Consider the following 21,574-nt stretch of genomic DNA (forward strand, 5'->3'; position numbering starts at 1 on the left):
CTGACGGCATGTTAGGAAGGACCCTTTTTGGTGGGAAGTGACAGAGACTCAGCCCAAACTCGCTTAAAGGGTAAAGGAAGTTATTGGGTGATGCAACTAAAACATTAGTATCTGACTTCAGACATAGCTGCATCAAGCAGTTCAAATGATATCATCAAGCCCAGACTCTCTGTTAATTCTTTTTTTTTTTTTTTTTTCTGGCTGCTTAATTATTTCTTATTATTTCTGGAGAGGGTTAAAGTAAAATAAACACATCACATCAAATAGCCACGTAGTTCACTGGCAGGAATCTTTTTTTAAATTAATATATAACCAACATATATTAGTTTCAAGTAAGTGATATAACAATTCAATATATGTATATATTGTAAAATGACCACCACAATAAGTCTAGTTAATATCCATCATCACCCGTGGTTACACTCTTTTTTCTCGTGATAAGAACTTTTAAGATCATAGCAAATTTCAAATATGTACAACACAGTATTGTTAACTGTAGCCACCGTGCCGTACATTACCTCCCCGGAGCTTACTTGTTTTATAACTGAAAGTTTGTACCTTTTAACCACCCTCACCCATTAACTTCTGTTAGTTCTCTTTCGCTTTGTGTTGGTTTAATTTTCTGGCTCCAGACGGTGACCCTTCTCAACATATTAGCCTCATTTTACTGGTAAGGTAACTGAGACTCAGAGAGGTGAAGTAACTTGCTTAAGCTCACGCAACGAGGGCAGGGTTAGGACTCAAACCTAAGTGAGTGTGTCCCCAGAGCCCAAGCTCAAATCCCTGCATGGTGCAGCCTCTCTGTGTTCTGGTCCTGCTTTCCTCCAATATGCTGGGTGGCTTTGAGGCAGCCACTCTGCTTCTCTGGGCTTCATTTTCTCCCTTTGAAAAACAAAGTGGTTGAATGACATGATCTCCAAATGCCTTCCCATTCTGATGCTTCATGCTTCGGGACGAGACAGTGTGACAGAGGCAGAGAGTTTAGAAGACAGAGAGATGGAGAGGGACAAAAGCAAGCAGTGAGATACCAAATAGGCCACAGGGCGCCTTCGTTTTTAATTCCACATGGTTCCTGATAGCAGTTTTGACCTTCCGTCCCCAACTTCAGCCTCTAGCAGCCAATTTGGACTTCCAGCTCCCGCTGCTAAGAGATGGCATAAAGGCAAACTGGTACTTTAATAGCTGCCAAATTGGTCCTGACTGTTCCTATAATTAAATCAAGGGGAGTGTTGTGTTCACTGTATTTCCTTGCTTTCCTCCAAAAATGAAGTAGCTAGACATATTGAAAGACATATAGCACAATTATCAGTTTCCCAGATAACCTCTGCAGGGCTAAAAGAAGTAAGTGCCCTGAATAAGCAGGTCTTGGCAAACATCCCCAGGAACTCCTGGGTTCTGCTCGGGGAGTATTGGAGAAGTTTCCCAAATCTCGGCAGCCTGATCAAGGCTCAGTGTGTAGGGACAGGCCCCTTACAGGGAGATGGAAAGGGAAAATCATTTCCCTCAGCTGGAAGAGAGTTTCCTCTGGGAATTTTCTGGCCTTGATTGGTCTAAGTTCTCTAAATAATTCAAGGTCGCCAGGGCCCCAGTGCTTAGCCCTGGGGCAGAGTGTGGTGTAGTGGTAAGAGCTTGGGCAATGGAGTCCAGACACCTGTGCCAAAATGCCAGCTCTGCCGTATGACAGCCAGGGGACTTTGACAAATGGCTTTGACTCTCCATGTCCTCTTCTTTATAAGATCTGGACAGTGATGTGGGGATTGCAGAGGACTGAGTATCCTCATTGACCACAGGAAGTGCCGAGCCAGGTGCTTTCGAGTTGTTTTATCCTCTTTTCAAGAGTACAGCTGAGGCTTGCAAAGTTGCTTTAACTTGCTCAAGGTTCCACACAGCTGGCATTGGAGTCTGGTTAGGTCTGACTTTTATCACCCCATAATTAATGACTGCATCTGAGAGGACCTGTTGTTTTCAGTTCTTGGGGTGTGTGGATGAAAGAGCAAAACTCTGCTGATTTTAAGCAGAATCCTTTTTAAAGGAGCAAGGGAGGAAAATCAGTCCTTCCCCTACTTTCTAGAGTCACCCTATCCCAAAGTGTGTTCACAATCCACCAGTGATATGTGAGATTATTTTGGGGTGTTCATAAATGGGCATCATGGGAGAGTTAGTATTGATTTTATGTATATCAACTAAAATTTATATAATTAGCCCATCTAATCTATGATTTCATGGACATGATGCTTAGAATAAGACTAAGTTTAAAAGAAAACAGTTGAAGCTATCTAAAGTTGGTTTAGAAAAGAAATATTAAGGAAAGTCTCATACAGACTTCATAAAACCTATAGCATAGCAGTTAAGAATCTGGGTTCTGGACCCCGACTGCCAGCGTTCGTATGCTGAGCACTCACTAGGTGTGTGGCCTTGGGTGAGTTACATCAATCACTTGTGCTTCAGTTTCCTCATCTGTAAAGTGGGAATAATGATAATAAAACCAACCTCATAGAATTGCTGCAAGAATTAAATGAGTGATTATGTGAGTAAGCTCTTGGAATAGTTAGTTACGCATATTAAGTTGATGATGGTGGTGATGTTGATAGTGGTGATGGTGACAATGATGGAAAAGCCTTGAAGATGGTATATATACACGCGATTCATGTTTTCGAAACACTTTCTACAACTCTTAGAGAAACAACTAGCATTTCAAATGTAAGAAGACTAGACCAGAAGGAAGCTAGGAGGGGTCCCAGCCCTCAGGCCAGAAGTGGCATAAACAAGTTTCTTCCTGTTCCCTGGTCTGGGGCCCACTTGCTAGAGGCGGCAGTCCCTCGCTGGGCACCAGCATGGCAGCTAAAGCAGCTTCAGCAGCTTCTCTCTGACATTGAACTAATCTTCAGGCCCAAACCTCCCTTGATGTATAAATAGGCAATTGTTTAACCAAAAGTTGTCAGATCCATCGAGAGCCTGGCCAGGAACCTCCTCCAAGCAAATCTGCTTTCAGGAGGCCCTTTGGTGCCAACTTGCTTATCAGGAGAAGAGCTCTCTCCCCATCTGTTTCGTAGCACCATGATTGATGGGAGGAGGTAATTAATATCTCATCTCCAATGGGGAAAGCAGATTGCATTTCCCTCTTGCTTTTCTTAAACCCAGCCAGTGAGTTTATCCCTGTTTGCATGTTCACTTTATTTAATCCAGTTATGGTAGCCATGTCAAAATAAAGCTTAGCATCACACAGGCACCTATACAAAGCTGTGTACACAGACGCCCTCTGGGCCTCCGTATGAGTTTTTTTTGTTTTTTTTGTTTTTTTTGTTTTTGTGGTATGCAGGCCTCTCACTGTTGTGGCCTCTCCCGTTGCGGAGCACAGGCTCCGGAGGCACAGGCTCGGCGGCCATGGCTCACGGGCCTAGCCGCTCCGCGGCACGTGGGATCTTCCCGGACCGGGGCATGAACCCGCGTCCCCTGCATCGGCAGGCAGACTCTCAACCACTGCGCCACCTGGGAAGCCCTCCGTATGAGTTTTGAGGTCAACTTTCAATCTTTTCTTTTTTCAAAACAATACATGTCAAAGTTGGACCAAAGGCTAGAAGGAAAATATGTGCAGTGTCATCTCTGAGACATAGAGCATGGTTTTTTATTTCCTTCTTTTCTTTCTTTTTGTGTTCCATGCCTTCTATGGAGGAACTGCATTACTTTTATAATAAGAACAGAAGGCAGTAGACATTGTTTTTAAATATGTGTGAAATAGGGAAAATCAGTTAGCCCTCAATGGACCTTTAGACTCTTAGAGGTGCAAGCTGATTTGGGCCCATGTGAAGAGCATGGGCCACCAAGCCTGGGATTCTCAGTTCCAGGATTTCGGCCCCTAGCTCTGCATTTCTGCTCAGGCTGGGTTTTTTTCCATTCCTGAATGTCAAAGCCAAGTCAGCTTTCTTTGCCCAGGGAATGTGTAATGATAGAGTTTACTGTGTGCCAGAGACTGGCCCAAATGCCTTAGAGATGTTAATCCTTTCAGTTTTCACAACAATCCCATGGTGTAAGTGCAGTCATTATCATGCCCATTTTCCAGATAGGGACACTGAGGCTAGAGAGATTAAACAACACACAGCTTGGGAATGGGGAAAGAGACTCGAACCCAGGCAGTCTGGCTCCAGAGTCTACATTCCTAGCCACTGTGCTATACCGTTTCCCTAGGTATGTTCATTGTGGAGTTTCCTGCCATGTCCAGGCCACATGTACTTATGGCTGATACATTCCTTCCACCAATCAGGTCAGAGTCTGCCTCTCCTGTGACTGGTCTCCGCTGGTGTGAGGTAGTGAAGCTGAGCTTCTCCCTGTAGCTTCCACTCCTACCACGTTAGCTTCTTTTCGTTCATTTGGGCTCTTGCACACACTATTTCTGTCTCCTCCAAAATTCTTCAGATGACTGATTCCTTCTCATCCTTCTTGTCAGTGCCACCTCCTCAGCAAAGTCTTCCCCAATAGTCTCCACTAATTAAGTTCCTGTCTCTTTATTTTGTCATTGCGCTCTAAGTTTTCCTGTATAACACTTATCACAAACACCTAATTACATATTCATGTGTTTTGTAGCTGTTTATGACTACTTACCTATTTATTAGAGTAGTGTTATAGTCCTGTAGCTAAGAGTGTGGAATCCAGAGCCTGACTGCTAAGGTTTGAATCCCTTCCTTGCCACTAACCAACTGTGTAGCCTTGGGAAAATTAGTTAACCTTTCTGTGTCTTTGTTCCTTCATTTGGAAAATGAACCCTCATAGGATTGTGATGAAGATTAAATGAGAGGTGCTTTGTGACCACCTAGAGGGGTGGGATAGGGAGGGTGGGAGGGAGGGAGACGCAAGAGGCAAGAGATATGGGAACATATGTATACATATAGCTGATTCACTTTGTTATAAAGCAGAAACTAACACACCATTGTAAAGCAATTATACTCCAATAAAGATGTAAAAACAAACAAACAGACAAAAAGCAAAAACAAAAGATTAAATGAGAGAATATATATTAAATACAAGGAACAGGACCTAGAAAGTAGCAAGTGCTCAATAAATGGTAAATATTGTGGTTTTATCTTTCATCCTAGAAGAGAGAGGATAGGGATGATGTCTGTCTTCTTCACAACCATATTCTCAGCACAGAGACTTGGAGAGTTGCTGAATGAGCAAATACCCCAAGCCCCTTTTCTCTTCCAACTACTGCAGAGTTGGGGCCTGACAGTTGACTCCAGCCCAGCTTGGGAAGGGGCATAACCCACACTGGACATGTGAGAAAGGGCTAGCGGAGCCCCCGTGGAGCTGCCAAGCTAGGAACCCAGTGACCTGAATCCTCACCGACTTGTGCCTTGGAAAGATGGGAGGGTTTTGTATTTGTGGTTCTCAGACAGAATCAGGGTGCCCGTGTTGCTTGTCACCCTCTACCACCACAGCCATGGGCATTGCTGAACTAAAATAATTGCAGGAGATGGGTGCACTATGAGGGCTTTGGGCTTCTGTCCTTGGTGCTGAAAAGGCATTGCTTCTCAGAGCCTAAAGGGTTTCTCCTTAGCTGTGGAGGTGCCCTACACATGCCTGTCTACCAAATCCCAGAACAGAGAAGAGGAGAGATAGAAGTTTTAATTTTCTGGCTTGATGAGGGAAGAAGTTAAGTATCTTGGTAAACACTTATTAAGCACTTACTAAGTGCCAAGCACTACACTAAGCCCTCTCCATATATAATATAATCTCACTTAAACTCTCTGAGGCAGATATTATGACAATCCCCAGTTTCCATGTAAGAAGCTGAGGCATCCGTGTTCGGGTCACCCAAGGTTAGTGGCAAATCCAGGACTTGTTCCAAATATTCTGGCTCCAGAGCCCAAAGTTTGGCCCCTGTGTGGCATGGCTGTTTTGTGTGAGTCCATTCACATAGCTGGCTGATTTCATACATTGTGTTTTCATGCTTTGTTCCATGATTTTATTTTTAAACTAAAATGCTTAGGTTGTACTTAGGCTAAAGGAGTAATCTGTGTTCAGTGGGAGATCACTGGAGAGAGAAATAGAAGAAGAGAAAATATTTTTCTAGGCTGTGTGACTTCAGATGACTTTGGATCACACATCCTTTCTGAGTCTCAGTGTGTTGGGGTTTTTTATCTATAAAATTAGTTATATTAGCTGATTGCTGAGATTCCTTCTTGCTCAAACATGCTGTAAAATCTGAGGGGCAGTGTTCTTCCTTTCAGAATTCATTACAGGACAAGACAGTTCTGGAATAATTCCACACTTGATGAATATACCGAGATTGTAGCCAGGGAATTAACTGAATTGAGAGACTTCTTCATTGTCTGCCCTTTCTGAGGCCATTTCCGAAGGCTACAGATACTTTCTTAACTGACCTCTTCTCCCATGGGGGAGATTCAGGACCCCTTGCCATCCTCCATCTGATTTCCTTTGATGCTCAACTGAGTAGATTTGGTCCTTGTGGCATCCTAGTAGAAGCATATTTAGCTCTGACTTTGCCCCATATTGTGGCAGTGGAGAAAAATCTCAGGGAGGCAAACCATCCCTGAGAGCCCAGGAGGTAAAACCAAATGCAAGCGATACCATGTTTGCCCTTAAGTAACTTATTCTGAAGACAGAGCCCTTGTGAGGTCTGGCTGAAAGCCTCTTCCATTTTATCTTGGTTCACTCATTTCTGGGCATTGTCTTTTTGAGGAAATAGAAGTTCTCAGATCCTTCCTTTGGGTCCTTTTGGAGGGACCCTGGCGAATTGAAATGAAGAATGGCAGAGTAGTTAAGCATTTGCATTGGATTCATCCAGACCTGGATTCAAGTCTAGGCCTGTTAGCTGCGTGACTTTGGAGAAATTACTTAACCTTCCTGTGATTCAGTTCCTTTGTCTGTCGAATGTGTGTTAGAAAAATCTGATACCTGGCTAACTAATGACAGCTACTTCCTGACTGCCTGACAGACATGGCTGTTATTTTTCCCTTTATTCATTCACTCAACAAATATTTATTGGGCACTAGCTGTATGTTAGGCACTGTAGTAGAATACAGAAGTGATCAAAAATAGACAAAAATCTCTGCCCTCTTGGGGCTTACATCCAGTAGTAGAAATAGGCAATAAACTAATAAATACCCTGTATATTATATTAGAAAGTGAAAAGTGCTATGGAGAAAAATAAAACACCAAAGGAGGATTGGGGAGGGATGGTATCTCTATGAAAAAAAGAACTGATGGTTGGGTCAGCCCATTGCTTGGGTGAAGAGTGCTTACTTTGCAAGGACCTTTGTAGACATCACCCATCACAATTTTGCAGCTGATTTGGAAACTTGTCGGGACAGGTGTCATGGAGCTCATCCTACAGGTGAGGAAACTGGCATTCAGAGAAGTTAAGCCAGCCCCACTTCTCAGTGAAAGCAGAGACAGCCTTGGTACCAGACCCTCTTCATGTCTGCTCTTCTATGGTGTCACCTCTTGACCCCAGTTTTACCAGGTAACCAGGTCAACTGGAAACAAAACCGAAGGGAGGTCAGCATCGTTGGTCACCTTCTGTGAATTGGGCCCATTGCTGCAAATCTTCCCTCCATTCCTCAGGTGAGAGAGCCGTGCACCTTTTCCTGGTGAGCCAGCATTGATGACAAGACTCATCCAGGTGTTCACAAACTTACTATGGTTTCCAACCTTTACCTTTTCAAGTTATAGTAAATCCACAGGGAAGAATAAAAAGCAAATCACTGTTGAAACAGCTGATTCTTTTCGCCTGCTAGATACCCAGACTCTGGGTGTCTGCCACCTTCTCCGAGTCCAGACCTAAGTTCCTGGTAGCCCCTTTCTGATACCTAGGCAATCTGTGGTCTCTATTTACTCATAATTAACCAAAGCATGTGTTTGCATCTTATCAGTTTTTGAAGGCAGTAAATACAGCAGCCAATCTCCCAACCCCGTGAATATTTCATTTTGGAGATTACTGCATAAATATTGTATTTGGATATTGCGGTCCGGGACATCACATTAAAATTGCAAAATGATGCTGTTATCCCATCTAATAGAACATGAAATTAAAAAGCTGGTCCACGGAAAGAAACATTTTGCAAGTCGTCCCACCTGTATTTCTTCTCTCTCTCTCTCTTATTCTCGGTTGGTCTTGATTACCATGTAAGTTTTGATATAGAGTATCTAAAATTTGAAGTTTTAAACACAGTTAAGTGTGCCCACTGGACATTATCATATAATTGGCACCAGCCAGAGTCGAGGTAGGATTTTATTTCCTCAGACTTGGCGGCTTCCTTCAGTGGGTCATTTAGAGCCAAGTTTGGTGTCAGTGAGTGCTATGGTGAGTGTATTGAAAACCCTTCACCAGGTCGCTCCCCAGAGAGGACATGGCTTTGCTAATGAACTTGGATTTGGCACTAGGAAAGGTGTGTTAGGGAAAGAACAGGACCAGGGACGCTGGACACGTGGGTCTTCTGGTCGGCTTCTGCCCTTGTTTGTATCCTCAGAAAAGTTGTCAGCCTTCTTTGGGCTCCCATGCATCCGTCTAATGCTTGCCCCACACCTCTTCCTGAGTATAACAGAGGGACTTAGAGAATGTCACAGCTGGAAAGTACCCTAGAGATTACCTAACCCAGCGTTATTATGACTGGTGGTCTGTGGGCTGGATTCAGCCTAGGGATATGTCTTATATAGCCAGAAATGCTTTTTTTAAGGGATTTGAGTGCTTTTCAGAAAATGCAGTCTCTACGTCTTTGCTAACTCCACCTACCCTGTTATCTTATACTAAGCCCACCTCACAAACTTATATTATTTGTCTGACCCCTGTAGACATTTAATTTTATAACCTAGACCTAGCCCAACTTTGTCAGTTTCCCATGGGGGAAACTGAGTCAAGGTCATCATTTTCCAAATTCACCCAGCTGGTTACTGGTAGAGCCACACTGCAATGTAGATGAAAAGCACATTTTAGCAGAATTAAGTCCGTTCACCACCAGCATCATTGTTGTCACCATTTTTATTACACTAGCATCAGTTTGGTTAAGAATTAAATATATTACACCATCGTGCTCAGTGAGTGACCAATGTCAAGAAGCAGGTCCTCTATTTACGCAGAAGAAAGTGCTAGGGATGTGGGTTTATTAGTGAGGTTTCAGGCAGTTCCCTTTGGTGGATTTGTGGGAGGCCCAATGGGAGAGATTCTTTGTAGAATTCAGCATGACCAACAGGGTGGGACTATCTCCAGCTTCTATGCCCTGACGTCTGGTCATCACCATAGACCTTTCCTGAGCAGATGCCTTGTACTCTTCCAGGACCTGTAAGGTAGGCAGAAAGGAGGAAGCCAAGATCAGTTCTAGTGAGCACAGCATCTACCTCGGAGGAGACAGGTAACTCTAATGTGAAGACAGAGATGAGGTCTTCCATGGAGGCACAAAGACCTCTAGACACACAGTGGGGGATGCAGCCTGCTCTAGTGGAAGAGGTGGCATTAATGTGCCACAGCCATGGCTACCTGCCCTATCTGGAGCCTAAGAACATTTGCATTCATCACGGTAACGATAAAGGGGAAATCATTCAGGAATGTATTAGTCAGCACTTTTTCAATTGCAAGTGACAGAATCCCATCTTAAAATGCCTTAAGCACTTTACTGTCAAGTCTGGGGGTGAATCAGGTATAGCAAGATCCAGGGTCTCAAGCAAAGTCATCAAGGCTTTGTCTGTCTGTCTCTCCCCCTCCCTTACTTCCTCTCTCCCTTCCTCCCATTCTCCGTCTCTCTTTTTTTGTCTTCTCTTCTATGTTACCTTCATGATCAGACAACCTCTATACTCATGGTGACAAGATGGCTGTCCGCAGCCCTCAGCTTACATTCTTCCAGAAAAAATTCCCCTAGAAAAGTCCTCCTTCCTAGTATTTCCAGCAAAAATCCAGAACCTAGTCTCAGACTCAGCTTGAGTTGCTTGCCCATCCATGAAGCAATTATGGCAGCCAAGCAGGTGGAATACTCTGACTGACCAGGCTGAGTTGTGTTCCCACCCCTGGTGCTGGGGGTGAGACAAACCAAGTGAACTGAGAGTTGAGGGTGAGCAACTGTCCAAAATAAAATCAAGGTGTGGTTCCCAGAGAATGGATGCTGGGCAGACAGAAACAAGGGAATGAAGCCCCATTATTTGCTACAATGTGGAGGAACCCTGAAAACACGAAGCTAAGTGGAAGAGACTACAACTTGTGTGATTCTATCTATAAGAAATATCCAGAATAGGTAAATCCATAGATGGATTGCCAGGGACTGGAGGGAAGGAGGAATGGGAAGTAACTGCTGATGAGGATGGGGGTCTCCTTTGGGGGTGACAAAATATTTTGAAACTAGAGATGACGATTGCACAACATTGTGAATGAACGAATGCCATTGAATTGTATGCTTTAAAATGGTTGATTTCATGTTGTCTGAGCTGGAGGGGCAGCAAGATCCCTGGGTGGGGGAGACCTGTAGACTATAAACTCCCAACGAGATAACCAGCTCCTGAGGAGCAGGGACCATCCTCACTTCTCCTTGCCTCCCACCAAGGCCAGCACATGCCTGGCACATAGTAGGTGCAAAATTAATGCTAACTGCAAATGAACTGAGAGTTTTGGCCAGAGAGCTTGGCCCCAGTTCTGTCTACCCTCCCAACACACCCACCTTGCCAGCTCTTTGACCTTTGATTTCTGCATCTACAAATTAGGAAATGACAATTCCACCCTGCCTGGCTAGCAGAATCCCAAGTGTGTGTGTGTGTGTGTGTGTGTGTGTGTGTGTGTGTGTGTGTGTGTGTGTCCTAGAGCAGGAGTTATTAATCTGAGGTTCATGGATAGAATTCAGGGGTCTATGACTTTGAGTAGGAAGAAAATGATCTTAATTTCCACTAAACTCTAACTGAAATCTAGCTAAATGTAGGCAAAATGTAGGGTAACAAACCACCACAGTATTAGCAGTTACTGTTAGGAATCACATTTTATTTTTTTTGGCCATGCCACGTGACATATTGGATCTTAGTTCCCTAACCAGGGATCAAACACATGCCCCCTGCATTGAAAGCGTGGAGTCTTAACCACTGAACCACCAGGAAAGGCCCAGGAATCACATATTTTCAAATCGCATTATAATTGATGCAACCACTTCTAAATGTCATATATGCTCACCTCTTCTTCAAAATTACAGTAGTTTTTAGACCTACGACAAGACCTTGTTATTAAATGTGTTAAAAAGGAAACACATGTAATTATCATAAATGTGGTGTTTAAAAAAATATTTTGTAATACTCATTTTAATGTGTGAATCAAGAATCATGTGAATTACTATATCATCACTTTGGTATTTTTGAAAATATTTTGTAACCCTGTGTATTTTTGTTGTATGCATTTAAAAGCATTATTCTGCAATGGGATAAATTGGGAGTATGGGATTAACAGATACACACTGCTATATATAAAATAGATGAACAACAAGGATTTACTGTGTAGCGCAGGGAACTATATCAATATACTGTAATAAGCTATAAAGGAAAAGAATCTGAAATATATATATGTGTGTGTATATATATATATGTGTGTGTGTGTATATATATATATGAATCACTTTGCTGTAACCTGAAACTAACACTATATTGTAAATCAACTATACTTAATTTACTAATTAATTTTTTAAAAATAATTTAAAAAAATAAAAGCATTATTCTGAGATGAGGGTCCATAGGCTGTATTCACCAAACTGCCAAGGCATCCATGGCATGAAAAGGTGATTTCAAAAGTTCTCTAAAGAGGAAGCAGATGTAGCAGATGATCATTGCCATCTAATTGTGCTGGGTGCGCAAGTCTCCTTCTAAGCTTCTGTGTCCTCATCTGTAAAATGGGCATAATAATAGTACCTACCTCATAGGGTTATAGACACCAGCCTCGCTTGTGAAGATCAAGTGAAAAACTACACACAGATCCCCTAGCTCAGTACCTAGCACACAATAAGTACTCAATAAGTGCCTTTATTGCCAAGACTGTGCCATTTCATTTGGACTCTAGGTGGCGCTCTTTCAGGGCTAAGCACTACTTTGTCTTGCCCAGGTTCATCCGGAAACAGGGCCTGGACCGGCTCTTTCTGGAGTGTGATGCCCACATGTGGCGCCTGGGGGACCGGCGGATCCCAGAGGGCATTGCCGTGGATGGCGGCTCAGATTGGTTCCTGCTAAACCGGAGGTTTGTTGAGTATGTGACGTTCTCCACAGACGATCTGGTGACCAAAATGAAGCAATTCTACTCCTACACCCTGCTTCCTGCAGAGGTGAGTATCCAGGAAAAAATCCCTGAGGAAGGTAGGGGTTGGCTCTAGCCTTTGGAGCAAAGTGGATGCTGAATTTTTGCTGAATTTTTGGCAAAGCCACACAGGGTTCAATACGTTGTCCTCCAAACATCCAGAGGAAGATGGGGAACTGTATTGGCTACCAGGGACCTTGCTGTCACAGCAGGGCCCCTGGTCCCCTCCAGTCTACATGGAGGTTGTATGGAGTAGATGCACAATGCTGCCACCAACAATCTAGACAACATCTTTAAAGATGTAAAGTAAAAAAGGCAGTTCTTCCTCAAGACACTTGGCTCCCATTGGTCGTAAAACCATCACCATATACTGATTTTGTTAGAACAAGACACTTTATTGCCATTTTTCAGAAAACTGTTATTTATATAAGTACAAAGCTCTCATACCTACAATAACAATGGCGCCCCCTAGAATTGTGCAGTGTGTAACCTGCACAACTCTATATGCTGGCTTTTTCAGGAAACACCTACATCAACTTTTGACAGATCCTCCACATTTACCAATCCTGTAATAACTTTTCAACCCAAGAATTCCTTTTCTAATTTTGAATAGTATTCTATCATTCCCTGACAGACAGTAGTTTTGGCCTCATCAGTCACACCAGAAATTCCAGTGATCCCAAAGCCAGGGCTTCTGTTGGGTTTGCACTAGCCCCCTGCATTGACAGTCACTGTGTCCAAATGCTTGGGATTCGGCATTTCCTGTCGGCTTTTGGAAGTATTTGAAAAGCTCTGGGAAGTCTTTCCCCACTTTTCAGACCTCAGGATGGGAAACTGTCTTAGTTCAGGGTGCTAAAACAAAATACAATAAAATGGATGTACTTATTATAGTTGTGGAGGCTGGAAGTCCTTGATCAGGGTGCCAGCATGGTCAGGTGAGATCCCTCTTCTGGGTTGCAGGCTGACTACTGACAGTCCTTGCTGTGTCCTCACATGACAGAAGGGGTGAGGGTCCCCTTTATAAGGGCACTAATCCCATTCATGAGGACCCCACCCTCATGACTTAATCACCTCCCAAAGGCACCACCTCCTCACACTGTCACATTGGGGGTTAGGATTTCAAACTATGAATTTTGGGGGGACACAAACATTCAGCCTATTTCAGAAGTCCTATTGTGTAAGATTGCAGGGTATTCTGAAACAGCCCCAGCCCCATCTGGAAATGGGTAGGGACTCAGTGCTGAAGTGTTGCCCCTGACGTGCCAGCAGCCTTCTTATCAGACCTGGACTGAGAGATTCTAGATTAGCTCCCTGACCTCCAATTCACTTTCACCCTAATCTCCAACTTCAGAAAATTCCAGAGCTGGTTCTGTTTCTATTGTGCCTGCAACACCTCCCATGAATGGCCCACCATTCCTGGCTGTGCCCCATCTCTGGACCACTCAGATTGTGTGTTTCTAGGCCAGACAAGACAATGCAACTCATCTGATGGTTTCCACATCCCTCACCGACATCTGGGGCAAGGCCAAGCTCTGAGTAAGGCTGACTGCCCACTTCAATCCTGAGGGATGATGGGCTTGTCATCACTGGGCCAGGTTTTGCTATTCTGCACACACCTTAAGTAATCAGCTTTTAATCCTATTTCAGCGAAAATCACCTTTTCTATCAATTCTGATAACCTCCTCATCCATTATCTTACAGGGAATTTCTGTATCATTACAAAAGGACACAGGGCAATCGATAATTGGGTACTTTCCCTCACTGCTTGATGGAGAATATGTGCCTCTGTGGGCTTGTAGACAATTCAAGCTTAAAATGCAGGTTCACAGGCATGTCATTTAACATCATCAGAAGGGCAGCTGGGGTGTGGATAGAGCCTCCTTTTGTCCACTCACCCATTGAGAAGAGACTGTATGGGGCTTTGGCTCTTTAGTCAAGGTGCCCATCCCAATGCTGGTTCTCTCTGTCCCAACCATCCCCCACTTCCCAGCACACACAGGCACTTTACACTCCAGCATCCCTGTTAGATCCCACCTCCTCCATCCCAGCCTTTCTGTCCTGCCCTTCTCCCAGACCACCTCCAGGGGACCAGTTTAGAAGAAATCTGAAGGCTGTGCCATGAATTTGTAACAGGAAGACACGTGTTCCCCAACAGCTTTCCCTAGGAAGCAGAGAGCAGGGGAGAACCTATCTGCCTGGTATCTGAGGTTGTTATAAAACAGTTGTCCAAATAGAAGTCAGTCTCTCTCTCTCTCTCTCTCTCTCTCTCTCTCTCTCTCTCTCTCTCTCTCTCCCACACACACACACACACACCCCATCTCTCTCTCTTTTAGCAGCTCCAACCATGTGTCTCTTCTCTGGTCTCTCTTTTCACTCTCAGCATTGCCTCTTTCTTGGATTCCTAGGAGAGGTTGACCAAGCCTCAGGATTAGGGGGAGATTACGGCGCCTGGTTCAGCACCACGGACAGTGGGAAGCCCAATGGACCCCCACCTCCTCCCCTCCCAGTGTTGTAGTCGCTACTCCAGTGACTAGGGCAGGAGGGCATCCGTGATTCTGGCCTCCCTCTCCCAGGAGTGAAATTCCAGAGCTTCAGTCTTTGTTTTCAAGATATCTCAGACCTGAGTCTCTTTGGTTTCAGGTCTAACTATTTGCAAAATCAAGAGCCCTTTTGGCCCAGGGTTTTCTAGAAACTTGTCCCAGTGTTTTTCTCTGGTCCCCATGTGTTGACATACCCTAAGGGAATTTCTCTCTCTCTGCTGAGCGGACAGAGGATGTCCTGGGTGATAAGAGATGTCTTGAAATCAGTTTCTAGGCTGCTGGGGAGAGACATCTTAGAGAAACACTCAGAGCAGTAACTTCTAAGCAGCATTAAGCCATCCTGGACAAAACCTCCAGGGTACCCTTGGTTGGCCTGGACTGGCACTGACCCCATTTGCAGAGAGAACAGCTGAGTCTCCAGGAGAGTCCCTTCACTGTCAGGTGGCCCTCGGGAAGGACCCCTCACCCCAGCCCACTCGAGGGAGGCTGGACGAGGTCTCAGGTTGGCCCCTCTCTGCCCCGCAGTCCTTCTTCCACACGGTCCTGGAGAACAGTCCCCACTGCGACACCATGGTGGACAACAACCTGCGCATCACCAACTGGAACCGAAAGCTGGGCTGCAAGTGCCAGTACAAGCACATCGTGGACTGGTGCGGCTGCTCCCCCAACGACTTCAAGCCACAGGACTTTCACCGCTTCCAGGTGAGCCGCGCCTTCCAGCCAGCGTCTGCAGGCATCCGAGGCAGCCCTGCAGGTCATTGGATCCTGCACTTTCCAACCCTGGTTCTTTTTTTGTGTGTGTGTGGTACGCGGGCCTCTCACTGTTGTGGCCTCTCCCGTTGCGGAGCACAGGCTCCGGATGCACAGGCTCAGCGGCCATGGCTCACGGGCCCAGCTGCTCTGCGGCATGTGGGCTCCTCCCAGACCGGGGCATGAACCCGTGTCCCCTGCATCAGCAGGCGGACTCTCAACCACTGCGCCACCAGGGAATCCCCTATTTCACAGATATTTAAATGATGCTTACTACATGTCCATCATTGCTTCACATGCTTTACAAATGTTAACTCATTCAATCCTAACACCCTTTTTACAGATGAGGAAACTGAGAACAGAGAGGGCTGTAAGTGTCAGAGCTGGGATGTGGATCCAGGCAGGCTGGCTGCAGAGCCCGGCTCCTAAATACCCACCTACCCTCATCCCCACTTGCTGACATTGTTCTTTTTATTTCACGAGCGCAGCAGACAGCCCGGCCCACCTTCTTTGCCCGCAAGTTCGAAGCCGTGGTGAATCAGGAAATCATTGGACAGCTGGACTATTACCTGTATGGGAACTACCCCGCGGGCACCCCGGGCCTCCGCGCGTACTGGGAGAATGTCTACGATGAGCCTGACGGCATCCACAGCCTGAGCGACGTGACACTGACCTTGTATCATTCCTTCTCCCGCCTGGGCCTCCGCCGGGCGGAGCTGTTGCTGCACGACGCCGGGGAGAACAGCTGCAGGTGAGCCAGGGAGCAGGGGGCCAGGGACGAGGGACCGTCCTCCTCTGTAGGGGCTGCAGCTCCACCCAGGCTTCTCCCTAAAATCATCCAGCGTTCAGAGCATTTCCTGTCTAAGCCTTCGTCACCCTTTAACCTTCCCAGATAGCAGATCTAATATTTACCTAATTATTTCCTTTCTGTGGACTCATTCTTTGTGCTAAATATATGTATTTTATTTATTTTTTTTTTTTTTTTTTTTTTGCGGTACGCGGGCCTCTCACTGTTGTGGCCTCTCCCATTGTGGAGCACAGGCTCCGGACGCGCAGGCTCAGCGGCCATGGCTCACGGGCCCAGCCACTCCGCGGCATGTGGGATCCTCCCAGACCGGGGCACGAACCCGTGTCCCCTGCATCGGCAGGCGGACTCTCAACCACTGCGCCACCAGGGAGGCCCTAAATATATGTATTTTAGAAGGAAGCTTTATGTCACCGTATTAGATAGTTATGTTTGTTTTACGTGGAAAGTAATCATGAAAATACAGAACTTTTTTTTTTTACTTTTTATTATGGAAAATGTCAAATATACACCAAATAGAGAGAACAGTGTAACCCCATCTCTCGTCACCAGCTCTAGCAATTACCAGCTCCCGGCCAATGCGTTTTCATGTGCGCCTTCACTCACCTTCCCCGCGTCCCAGATCAGTTTGATGGAAGCAAATCCCATACATATTTTGTCTCTGAAAATTGACTCCTTTTTAAAATGTAACCATACTATCATTGTTACACCTAAAAACATAACCAAAAACATCACAAAAAGGCAGAACTATTATTTAAAATGTTCATGTACCCTTTAGAATCATCTCACCTACCACTAGTGGGTACCAGTTGACACTTCAGGAAAGAATGTTCTAGAATATATGAATAGAAGACGGAAGGTGGGAAAATGATTCAACTTAACCCCATCTCTCCCCTGCCTTTCCCTAAGCCAATCAACCCTTCTCATTTTGTGTACCTTCTCTTCCATTCTCTAGCAATGTACATTGCAGATATTTCCATAACGACAGCAAGGATTTGGTATCCTGCTTCTTTCGCTTGGCATTATAATACCAGCCCGTCCTCTCCTTGCTGCTCTGCAGCTTCCGTAAGGATAATGACCCTTTTTAATGCCACTAGTATTCCACTGAGTAGGAATTCCAGAGTTTGCTTAATTCAGCCCTTTCCTGTTGCTATTGTCAGTAATGGACCATTGTAAATAATGTTCTGATGAGTATCTTTTTGCAGAAAGCCTCTTTTTTCCCCCTTCTCTTTTCTGATTATTTCCTGAGGATGGGTTCCCAGAAGTGCCTCTAGCCACTCTCCTTCTCCTTCTTGTTCCGCCTCCCACCTTCCTCTTTAAACAACAAAGAAAAAAAATTTATTATTATCAGTCTTTCTCCACTGAGCCTTCTATGTGTCCCTCCCTGCCCCGCTCTTCCCTCTTCTCAAGAACAGAAGAAAGAGAGGAAAGGAACCATTTTGTTCCCTAAAACTCTGAAAACATGGGGCCCCATGCATGCAGGCCAGCTGGATTTCCACAGGGCTGCAACAGTTTTTCCCTCAGCTTTCCTTCTCCTCTCCCTGCAGGTTCTGATTTAGTTTAAAGGGAGACCAGAATGGGTTAGGAACCCAGGACCTGCCATTTGAACTCCACTCTACTTACTGGCTATTGACCTTGGACAAGTCATGAACCTCTCTGAGCCTCAGTTTTCTCATCTGTAAAATGGGAGTAATCATAAGCCTTACAGCATATGGTGTTGTGAGGTTTAAAGGGGATAATCCTCCAAAACTACCTTATGAGATATGTATTATTATTATTATTATCCCCATTTTAACAGTATTTTACATATGAAGTGCTTGGTACATGTTTATGCTGTTGTTGGTATCTTAGTTGCCAATATTCTTAAACTGCCAAAAGCAGCCAATAGGGAGCCAGCTGTGTGAGCTACATGCTCCATCACTGGTTACATGAACTGTTCGTCGCTTCCTCTGCGCTGTTCTTTGCTGACCGTCCCCACTGTCTCCACTCATTCTACCTTTTCCCAGTCTTCCAGGGTCATCTCAGGTGCCACATCCTCTGTGAAACTTGCTAAGAGCTCCCCTGATAGACCACCCCGTGCCTCTCCTGAGCCCAAAGTAGCCTCCAACACTCCCACTGCACTTAGCAGCAGTGTCTTGGACCAAGGTCGTTGGTGAATGTCTTTTCCCCCTGCTAGTCCGGGGTTAGAATCCCTGGCCGAGGAACCACAGTATGTGTCCCCAGTAGATGGCACAGTGCCCGATGCTTGGGAGGCAGATGCCGTTTAAGAGTACTTTTAATCCCAGGCTTCATAGCATTTATAAGGTAAATAATCTTACAGGAAATTTCAAAAGATTCCTCCAATTGATTTATAGTTGTTGAAATTTTCGCCTGGTATTTGTTTTGGGATTAAGCAAGCCATCAAGTTGCCTCAGGCCTGGAATCCTTTGGCTTCTACCACATTTTTTTTTTTAACATCTTTATTGGAGTATAATTGCTTTACAATGGTGTGTTAGTTTCTGTTTTATAACAAAGTGAATCAGTTATACATACACATATGTTCCCATATCTCCTCCCTCTTGCGTCTCCCTCCCTCCCACCCTCCCTATCCCACCCATCCAGGTGGTCACAAAGCACCGAACTGATCTCCCTGTGGTATTATAATGGAACCATTGTGCCTTGCTGTGGGCAAAGCCAATATATATTTATGAATATGAGCCTACAAATAAATCAGGACAAAGGACCCTTGTCCCAAAAGGCAAAAAAGAGTAAATTTCTACCCCTGGGCTATCTGGGGAAACAGCAAGTGAAAACTTTATTTTAGGAGTCTCATTTTCTCTGGGCATTTCATGCAAATTGTGTCTTTCTAGTCTATAGTATAACCTTTCATAAAAATTATGTTTATTGATTTTTTTTCTCATTAGGTAATAACATTTGTTCATTGCAGAAAATCTCAAAATGGCAGTTTGAAAGTTTTCTTGTGAGCCCCATTCAGAGATAAGGATGTCAGTATTTTATTACATGTCCTCAAATTCAAATGCCATCAGGGCCAGGCAGGAAGCATGTATCCTCAGCACAGGGTGGGCTGACCTGTAAACCAGGGACCCCCGGGGCCCCGGTGCTGAACTCCAGCATATCCTTGCCCTCCAGCACATCCAGCACATTCCTTGTGGGAATGTACCCTTGGAGTTGCCAATCACATCTCCTGAATTTTCAAGACAAATCAGAAATCCACAATTTTGTGTGAGTCTCCTAAATTTTTTAATACCCACCTCATTTAATTAAGAAGTAAAAACACCTTTGGGCCAAGTGAATGCACCTGAGGCATCCTTTAGGTTCTATTGTATTGCATCTGGCATCTCGTTACAACTCTCTTCTTAGTCTTAATTACTTAATTACCATATAGAGTCTAGAGGAGGTACCAGTGGGCTTTGTGTTCAGTCCTGGGTTACAGGCTCCCTAGATGTACCTTAGAAGCAAAGGGTTCAAGAGAAAATCCTTCTAGAATCTTCACTCAAACAGTAAGTATTGATTGAGCACCTACCATGTGGCAGGCTGTGTTAGGCACTGGGTGCTCAGCCATGACCCAGACAGACCAGGCCCCGAGCTCAAGGCCCTCCCCTTCTAGAGTGAAAGCAGGCAGTACCCCAGCTCACAGAAACAAGAACAAAAGATCTATAGAGAATGAAGAATGAAGATAAACTCAAGTAACAGCAGTGAGCTGGCGACTTAAGTTCAGTGGTCAAGGAAGGTCTCTCTGAGATGGTAACATTTAAGCAAAATAAGACAGAGACAACCATGCAACCATAAGAGGAAAAGAGCATCTCCAGCAGAGAGAATGTCCTATGCAAAGGCCCTGAGGTGAAAATGAGCTTAGCATGTTCAAGAATCCAAAATAAGGTCCACGTGGCTCGAAGGTGGTAGGTTGGGACAGAGGGAAACAATGAGGCTGGAGAAAGAGGTAGGAGTTTCAGACCAGGTAAGGAGTTTGGGTTTTACCCAAGCATAAGCAAAACCCCTTGCAGTATTTAAGGAAGGGACGATGCATATTGCTACTATGGGAATCAGTTATAGCAGACAAAAGTAGGAGGAAGACGAGTAAGGACGCTTCTGCAAAGGTCCAGCAAGACGTGATGTTGGCTTGGACCAAGATGCTGGCGGTGCAGAGGACAGTAGAGGATGGATTCAGGTGGAGAAAACAGGATTTCTTGGAAGAGGATAAGGGAAAGCGAGCAACCCAAGATTAACTCCTAGATTTCTGGGGCACTTGACTATTGCTTGTTTGCCTGACCCCTTAGCAGCGCCCCATACAACTGACCACCGCCTTCTGGAAACACTTTATTCTTTTAACTCCCATGACAACAACCTCTCCTGCTTTTCTTCCACCTTCACTAGTCAAACGCTGACAACCTTACAGAACAAACACTGACGACCTATTATTTACCTATTGCAGTAATGTCGTGTAACAAGCCCCAAATCAGTGCTTTGAAACGATAAGCATTTACAGAGCCTTCAGGTTTGCAGGTGAGCTGAGCAGTTTTCCTGGGCTCAGCTGGCATCTCTCCTGCATCTGCAGCCAGCTGCAGGTCTTGGCTGGGAGTGGTTGGCGGATCTAGGATGGCTTTGGCTGGGATACCTGGGGTGGCTCGGCTCTGCTGAGTGTCTCATCCATTCACAGGCTAGTCTAGGCGTGCTGTCACGGTGATCACAGAAGAGCAAGAGAGGGAGTGGAGGGCTTCCCTGGTGGCGCAGTGGTTGAGAGTCCGCCTGCCGACGCAGGCGACATGAGTTCGTGCCCCAGTCCGGGAAGATCCCACATGCCGTGGAGCTGCTGGGCCCGTGGGCCGTGGCCGCTGGGCCTGTGCGTCCAGAACCTGTGCTCCGCAATGGGAGAGGCCACAACAGTGAGAGGCCCGTGTACCGGAAAAAAAAAAAAAGAGAGAGAGAGAGGGAGTGGAAATGTGCAAGGCTACTTGGGGCCCTGGCTCAGAACTGGCATGATACCCCTTCCTCTTCTGGCCAAAGCAGATTTGAGATGGGGGAATAGACTCACCTCATCGGTGCAAGGAAACCTACAGAGTCACATGGGAAAGAGACAGGAGAGGCGACAAATTGCAAACATTAATGCAGGCTGTCCCCGGGACACTTTCACAATGCCATCTATGCTGTCCACAATCGTCACTAGCCACAAGGAGACATTTAAGTCTAAATTAACTAAAATTTAAAATGCAGTTCCTC

At 45.2% G+C, this 21,574-nt stretch overlaps 1 protein-coding gene across 1 annotated transcript in view; it reads left to right on the forward strand.

Moving 5' to 3' along the window:
• XYLT1 (xylosyltransferase 1) overlaps window positions 1–21,574 on the forward strand; it is a gene marked incomplete at both ends in the record, with an annotated part of 305,248 nt that overhangs the window by 269,190 nt on the left and 14,484 nt on the right. The window contains 3 exons of the mRNA XM_079718602.1: window positions 12,074–12,290; window positions 15,328–15,504; window positions 16,041–16,303. Coding sequence (XP_079574728.1) covers window positions 12,074–12,290; window positions 15,328–15,504; window positions 16,041–16,303 — 657 coding nt within the window. The remainder of the gene's footprint in view (window positions 1–12,073; window positions 12,291–15,327; window positions 15,505–16,040; window positions 16,304–21,574) is intronic.

The sequence above is a fragment of the Hyperoodon ampullatus genome (genome assembly GCF_949752795.1).
Source record: "Hyperoodon ampullatus genome assembly, chromosome: 14".
NCBI lineage: Eukaryota > Metazoa > Chordata > Mammalia > Artiodactyla > Ziphiidae > Hyperoodon > Hyperoodon ampullatus.